This window comes from Silurus meridionalis, chromosome 17 (genome assembly GCF_014805685.1).
Source record: "Silurus meridionalis isolate SWU-2019-XX chromosome 17, ASM1480568v1, whole genome shotgun sequence".
NCBI lineage: Eukaryota > Metazoa > Chordata > Actinopteri > Siluriformes > Siluridae > Silurus > Silurus meridionalis.
The window spans coordinates 1,860,601-1,868,548 of record NC_060900.1 but is presented as its reverse complement, the minus strand read 5'-3'; the positions used below and the strand labels follow the sequence as shown (position 1 = coordinate 1,868,548).

The 7,948-nt window shown below is 41.8% G+C and overlaps 2 protein-coding genes across 3 annotated transcripts in view; one reads left to right on the top strand and one right to left on the bottom strand.

Moving 5' to 3' along the window:
- The first annotated feature begins 872 nt into the window (after positions 1-872).
- On the top strand, positions 873-3,035 carry gins4 (GINS complex subunit 4 (Sld5 homolog)). Its single transcript, XM_046870266.1, has 7 exons — positions 873-1,100; positions 1,570-1,656; positions 1,771-1,884; positions 2,024-2,121; positions 2,236-2,324; positions 2,570-2,660; positions 2,810-3,035. Exons 1-7 carry the CDS (start codon positions 999-1,001, stop codon positions 2,904-2,906), a joined length of 678 nt encoding a protein of 225 aa, XP_046726222.1. The 5' UTR covers positions 873-998; the 3' UTR covers positions 2,907-3,035.
- A 129-nt stretch (positions 3,036-3,164) lies between these two features.
- Positions 3,165-7,948, bottom strand: part of LOC124399404 (phytanoyl-CoA hydroxylase-interacting protein) — a 12,850-nt gene continuing 8,066 nt past the window's right edge. For both annotated transcript variants that reach the window (XM_046870265.1, XM_046870264.1), the window contains exons 3-6: positions 5,130-5,264; positions 4,973-5,012; positions 4,612-4,729; positions 3,165-4,281 (exon numbers count right to left, since the gene is read on the bottom strand). In XM_046870265.1, coding sequence (XP_046726221.1) covers positions 3,747-4,281; positions 4,612-4,729; positions 4,973-5,012; positions 5,130-5,264 — 828 coding nt within the window. In that variant the 3' untranslated portion in view covers positions 3,165-3,746. The remainder of the gene's footprint in view (positions 4,282-4,611; positions 4,730-4,972; positions 5,013-5,129; positions 5,265-7,948) is intronic.

Here is a 7,948-nt window from a genome sequence, read left to right as displayed (position 1 = left end):
GCAGAGAAGGTTCCAGAAATTGAAAGGAATCCTGAAACAACATGGCTCCCATTCTATACTTTAACACCATGCAGTTCCATCTGGACTGCGGTTCATTAAAACAGACTTCACCGTGCAATAAGACGATGAGCCGAAGTGTACGTCTGAGTTCCGTAAGTGTTATTTAGAGAGCAGACAGACGTCTGGAGTGATGTCTATCATGGAACCACCTGCCCAGTCACAACACCTAAATCCTACTGAACTGCTCTGAGATGAAGTGAATCAGAAAGAACAACTTTTGCAGTTGGAGAATTTCAGCTGGATGTTTGGAGAAAACTGTCCGGATGCTGAGCGTGTGTAATAAAGTGAAACATCTGGACATTTAAAGATTTGTAAAAGACACACACACAAACACCCCAAATATCTGTCTCACAATTTTACCTTTCTAAAGCTACACTATACCAATAATAGCTATATTTCTATATTTCAATAGCATATTTCATATTGTATAATGTGCGTTGTTACTAGAAATCATTGTTATTCTTATTTTCTAATTCTTTCAAATCTTGTTTTAATATGATATTAAAGTTTTTAAGTGTTGAATTGGGCAATTATTTTGTGTATTGCGTAATAGTGCGCATTAATAACCCTCTCGAAGAACCACCATCCGCAACAACGTCATAACAATATTAATAATAAAAATAATAATTACAGCAATCATTTTTAGAGATCATTTTACACCTATATTCAAAAGCTATCCTTAATGTAAATAATAGGTAAACCTATCCTTTTAAAATTTTTAATCCGAATAAAATATTATACCTCGTGTTTTTTTTTTTTTTTGGAATGCGCACATCTGCGCCGAAACAACCCCCTCGAACGTCACGTCACGGTAAACCACGCCCACGTGATATGGCGCGAATTTTTTTTTTTTCCCCCTTCCAGGAAGACGGTGTCGCTCACATTAGCTTCTCTGTCCCTCGTCTTTAACCGTTAATCCTACATATATTATTCACATTATGGCGGACGCGCTGTCGGAGGCGAGCGACCTGAGCGGAGGAGAGGAGAGCCAGGACGAGGATGTGCTGACCCCGCCCGAACTCATAGCCAGGCTGGAGGAGGTGAGGAGCCCGATAGTGGAGCCCCGAGAGCCGGGGATGCTGTGTCCCAAACCGCACCGAGGAGTCTGTCAGTAACAGGACACACTACAGGTTACCATAGTTACCTGAACGCTACAGCGACCTGGGTCAGCTCACTGCGTAGTGCTGCGGTGTGCGGTTTGGGACAGAGCCCAAAATTACAGCTCTGTTTTTATTACACAATGGAAAATGTCTTAGTTTCATTTTTGTGTTTATATATATTTTTTTAATTGTAAATTAAATCTTATTATTAACTACTACTTTAATAAACAATTCATTATATGATTATATGAAAAATTAGTCTTTAAAATAAATGTGTATATAAGGTTGATTAATTAATACCAATTAATCAATTAACACATGAATCAATTAATTTTGTTGAAATGGTATAAAGAAACATACTGTAGTGTGTGTGTGTGTGTGTGTGTGTGTGTGTGTGTTTGTGGTTCAGGCCTGGCTTAATGAGAAGTTCTCCCCTGAGCTGCTGGAGAACAAATCGGAGCTGGTGGAGTGTGTGATGGAGCAACTTACACACATGGTATTTTATACACACACACACACACACACACACACACACACATATGTATGACATAGACAGATTTAAGAGTGTGTGTGTGTGTGTGTGTGTGTGTGTGTGTGTGTGTATATACAGGAGGAGAACCTGCAGCGTGTGAAGAAGGGTGACCTGAAGGCCAGCATCCACCGCATGGAGATCGACCGCATCCGCTTCGTCCTCAGCAGCTTCCTCCGCTCCCGACTGCAGAAGGTAGCAGCATCACTGTAGTTACCATGGTTACCGTGATTACGTGCAGTTTTATGGCACGAATTAATGGCAAATTGTGCTTCATAACATTTTTAATCAATATCTAAAATGTTTTTTTATTTCTGTGTTCCCTGCGATGCAGATCGAGAAGTTTTTCCCTCACGTGTTGGAGAAGGAGAAGTCACGAGCCGACGGCGATCCCTCGTTCCTCTCCCCCGAGGAGTTCGCCTTCGCCAAAGAGTGAGCGTCTCGATCCGAACGAGATCCTGAACCATGGAAGTGCTTTCTGTCTGCAGGATTGTGTTCATCGATGTGGTGACGTGACGTGTGTCCACGTGTGTGGTGTGTCCGCAGGTATCTAGCGAACACAGAGGTGTACCTGAAGGCCGTAGCGCTCAGACACATGCCTCCGAACCTGCAGAGCGTCGACATGCTTAAAGCAGGTGAGACGTCTCCTACGTCTCGCCGTCTCCCCGGGGCCGAGCGATACCACAACACACCATCAATATCGTGATGTTACACTTTTCTGAGATCGCATATATATTATTTGGTGTACGTGGGCAAATTTGTGTGTTTCGCTGAAATGCTGTTTTGTGACAGCACCCAGCATTAGTCTTGTGTCTACAGATGTTTTGTGTGTGTGTGTGTGTGTGTGTGTGTGTGTGTGTGTGTGTGTGTGTGTGTTTAGTTCCAGAGCCGTGTCTGGACTCCTTTGTGTTCCTGCGTGTGAAGGAGAGACAGGAGAACATCCTTGTGGAGCCTGAGACTGACGACCAGAGGTACAGTTTTAACACACTCACACACATTTCAGCAGACTTCTTGAAAAAAATTATTGTAGAGGATGTGATAATTGTGTGTGTGTGTGTGTGTGTGTGTGTGTGTGTGTGTGTGTGTGTGTGTGTGTGTGTGTGTGTGTGTGTGTTTTCAGGGACTATGTGGTGGACCTGGAAGAAGGTTCACAGCACTTGATGCGTTATCGCACTATAGCGCCCCTAGTGTCGAGCGGTGCAGTGCAGCTGATCTAACACTAATAATAAATAATAATAATAATAATGTACACTGTATTTTATCTTTCATATATATTTATATTGTATTGCACTTATTAAGGAATCTGTTTGTGTCTGTGTTTTGTAAACTAAAGTGCTTTTCTGTCAGTTTGCTGTTGCATTTTTTTCGCTCGGTCATGTCATGAAACCTGAAGTTTCTCAGCCGTCGAGAACCGAGGCATTACTGTATATACAGGGGGAAAGAAACGAGGGGTCATTAAATAATGAATGAAATTTGAAAATTGAATAAAATATGCGTGTGTCCTGAATTGACAACAATTTGAAGCTGAGAGTTAAAAGTTTCAAAAGAAACAAAAATATATATTTTTTTAAAACAGATATTATTTCAGGATTGCAATCATTTAAAGAAAAGTTGGGGGAAACAATAGAGGGTACAAATCCATGAAGAAGAAAATGACAAATAATTAATAATATAGAGCCATTATGAATATATTAAGATAAACAATTTTTTTATATATATATATCTTAGAACTCAAACATGCTGAGCACTTTAGAGAAAAACTCATGTCAAGAAGGTTCAAACTTTTTCAGCTGTGTTTAGATAACAATAGTATGTAGCGGATTCCTTTTACTGATTTGGCAGTATATGTGCATTTTATGGCTTCATATCAATGCTAAGATCATTTGGCCTGATGATCCTGAAATCATTAAATAAAGAGGACGTGCGAGTTTTTCCATCAGGAACTAACACTGCTAAGACTCTCCACTTCCTCCTCTACAACATGTTGCTCTGGCGCAATTCTAAATGCAGAATGTTGCGCCGAAAATGATGCAGGAGTTCGGTCCGGACGCTATCTCTCAGCGTCCGACGCTGATGTTACACACCTTGCAGCTCGGGTCCTTCTTTGCATTGGCTGTGGAGAGGCTCATGAGCTGGTGATGGCCGCTGATCTGCTCCACCGTGCCGTGCTCCAAAGGCAGCGCTTCTGTATACAGGACCTCCAGGATGACGTCACTGGCGTGACAGAACATCGGTTCCTCCATAGGGGTGTATGTCAGGAAAGGGTTGGATGCCAGGTCCAGACGGGGGAGACGGCCGTTGCAGAAGTGGTCGCCCTCCGAGCCGACAGGTGCCATAACCAGGACGACGTAGTGATACGCTGTGTACATGCAGTAGAAGTCGGCGAAGTAGAGGTGCGTCTCGGGCTTCAGGAGGAGTGCGGCGGAGATCTGGAAGCGAAGGGGGCCGTAGGGGGAGTCTTTAGGAGGGAGGCCCGTGTCGAACTCGGTGTTGCAGCTCAGGAAGACGCCACGGAGCTTTTCATTGATGGGCGAGCCGTGGCTACCGCTGTTGTCTTTCAGAGATGTGGGCATTAAACCTTCACATTCCGTTCTTTTGGGGGAAAAAAGGATACCGAGAAGTAGTTGAAGACAAACTAAATCTGACAGAGGGCTTTAGATAGAACAAGCTTTAAAGAGGGGCCAAGATATTGCTAAGAGAAATTAGCATTTGGCTGTTCATATATATATATTTTTCAAGCTGCTTTGGTTCTACATTGTTTGCAAACTTGAAGCAGCAGAACAGAAGAGTTTCTGCTCAGTCCACCTCAGTCCCTTTACTGAAACCATGAAAACCTAATGAGTCAGGTTTCAAGGCTTGTACACACTTCTTGGACAGTAAACATTCGTAGACAGTGGGGTAAGATGATGAACTGAAACTAACCTGACATATTGGAAGTATTCAGGATGCTGATTGCGATAAAACACAGAGAAGCGCAGCAGCCTTCCAGCTACACCTCGAGCTTTATCCAGGAGCTGCTGCAGATGATCTACAGCATAATCTAGAATAGAATAGCCTTTTATTGGTCACGAATACATTACAGTGAAATCAGATCTACAGCATCAAACAACTCCAGATGCAGTTAATCAGCCGTAACATGTTTGGTGTCTGGACTCTGAGCTAATTAAAGCTAATCCCACTGCACCCTTACCAGAATGGCATTATGGGTAACGTAGGAAAGCAATTAAAACATGAAAGTAGACAGTTACTGGAAAACTCGATTGAGGTAAATGATGATTTGTACCCCCAGTGCAGAACTCCACCACCTGACTCCACTCAGACACCTGTAATAAAAGTAATAATATCAATATACAAATAATAATAAGAAGAAGAAATAGTCATAAACGAGGACCATGAACACATTCCAGAATGAGAAACAAATGAAAGGAGGAAGAGTGGACCTGGTAGTCTCCGTCCGGCTGGCGGATGGCGGTCTGTACGGCCACGCAGTACTCGGTACGAGGGCTCAGGAACCAGTGTCCTCTCACTGCCATTGGTAGAGGCACTGCCTTAGCCACCAGCTTAGTGGGAACATCCTGGGAAAACAGAAGGGAACATGGTTTTAGAGCATTCTTTCAAAACTAGTAGACACTGGAAGAAAAAGTAGACATTTTGTAAACAGCTACCAGAGAGTTCATGGACAGCAGTAGACTGGTCATTTTTTCTTGTTAAAAGGAAGAAGACATTTTGCAGACAGTACATACTTCTTAGACAGCTAGTAGACACTTTGTAGACAATCTGAAGACAGGTAACATACACTTCCTAGACAGTTAGTAGACACTTTGTTGACTAGCAGACACAGCTACTAGACACTTCATAGACACTTTGATCACAGCTAGATATGGGAGGTTTTTAGATCTCAGCTTAGATCTGAAGGCCATAAGTTCAAATCCCAGCCCATGAGGCCCATGAGGCCCATGAGCAAGGTTGTTAACCCCATAGCTACCAAATGCCATCAATGAAAATGTAAATGCCACGTGGATGTTTCACAATAATAAACATAACCATGTTCCAGCATGACAATACCCCTGTGCACAAAGCCAGAAGATTTCCATGCAGATATGCAATATGTTATCAATATTATGACTTTTTTAAGAATGATGTGTCATTCTAGATTTGAAATATAATAGTAATCATTTCCAAATTTCTGTGGTTTTATTCCTTATATCACTTATTGCTCAATCAAGTTTATTCTCTTGGAGTCCTGCACTGATGCTGTAAGAGCTCTTGTTCAGCTATTGTTTACAAGGGTGTTAGTGAAGTGAGGTACTGATGGAGGTGAGAAGGTGAGGAGGCTCCTGGGGTGCAGTCAGCGTTCACAGCGTTCGCTAGAGCAGAAGACCTTCCACCCCAACCCATGGAAAGCATATCTTCATAGAGATCTTCTGGCTTTGTGCACAGGAGTATTGTCATGCTGGAACAGGTTTTTGGGTCTCCTAGTATAAGTGAAGGGAAAGTCTTCTGCTACTGCATGCGATAAACTTTTGTTTATTGACTGCATGCTTCATAAATGGTCTTAATACCGTTCTGACGTCACATCAACACTCGGGAGTAAATTCAGACCAATTTACATTGTTAATTCTGCTGTTTGCACGTTTTGAAGTGTCCGACGGCCGTGCACTCGAAATATCCCTCCTTCTTATCAGGGACTAATATCAGAACTAATTAGTTTTTGTTGTGAAGTCTCGGGTCCTTTGACAAGCGAAACCAATTACCGGAAGTTCAGGATCTCATAACCATAGCAACCCCATCCTTCGCTCTGGAGTAAAGCGAAGACCGTGGTGGAAACGAACGTGATTATAAACGCATTTAGCAGCGATTTTCTGCAGCTGAAAAAAAGAGCTGCATTACGTGGACACTGAGGGAAACATTATTCACAGAATAATGTGTAAAAAAATCAACCCACGAGAAGGTAAAATCAGGTGCGTTTTCAAGGCAGCCATGTTGAGAACCAAACCCCGAGGAGCAATGGTTTATGCATTGATGTTTATTTATGACGCACACATTTTATCGTCGAGTTCAACGTCCCTTTAAACCGTCTGCTTGGTGAGCGCTCCGGCACAGTGGCCTTTCTCAGCTCACCGTGTGTTTTTTGTTGTTATTGAAGAGGAAGGGAGCGTGTGATGAGTCACCAAGCCCACGGCACTTTTCATGACGAGGTCTTTCGGGTTTCAAGATGAGAAGCGACCGGAAAAGCGACTGATAATCTGATCTCCAAAACCTCCAGCACTTTCATGTGTACTTCCTCTCTCTCTCTGTATCTCTCTCTCTCTCTGTATCTCTCTATTTTTCTGGCAGAATATCAAAGATGAAACATGGAAAAACTTTATCGATCAGATCATAATGGACTTTTATGTTCTAAATGGAACAGAAAAAAAAAAGCTAAACGCCGTTGATTGTCTTTCTGAGAAAAGATCTATCGCCGATGCCGCTTTCAGTCTCGGTTTCCTTTTTTTTCCCTTTTTTTTCTACAAAAGAGAAAACGATAAATCTTGAAGGAGACTCCAGTGTCAGCGCTTGCAGAGGAGTTCACTTCCTGCGGTTTTGTAGTCATTTCCAATTAAAATCATTTTTATTTATTTAAAAAAAGTACTTTTAGCAATGAACGTTGTCACAAAGCAGGTTTATAGACGTACAGATATATCAAATAAAAATGAACACAATATTTATTCCTAATAATTAAACCAGTGGTGAGAAAAAGTCAAGTCAAGTTTATTTGTATAGCGCTTTTCACAACAGACATTGTCTCAAAGCAGCTTTACAGAAATCAACAGTTAAGGTGAATGGTGTGAATTTGTCCCTGATGAGTAGCCGTGGTGACTGTGGCAAGGAAAAACTCCCTTAGATGTTCTGAGGAAGAAACCTTGAGAGGAACCAGACTCAAAAGGGGAACCCATCCTCATTTGGGTGACATCAAGAGTTTAATCATAAATCTTTCAACAATACAGAACACTGGAGAGTGAGAACTAACATGAGCACTGGAGTATAAGATTATAAGTAAATGTTCTTTCTACAGTCCTATACAGTCTTTATGGTTATAAAACCAGGAGCTACAGAGCTCAACATTTGTGATCATCAAAGATCCAGATTCACCTTGAGAAGAACTGGCCCCAAATGAAGAACCCGAGTGCCAGTGATATTTTAAATCCGTATAAACGTTTTTTTTCCAACTGAATACAAATATAATAGTTTCTCATTTCTATTTTTATGTCTAAAATAC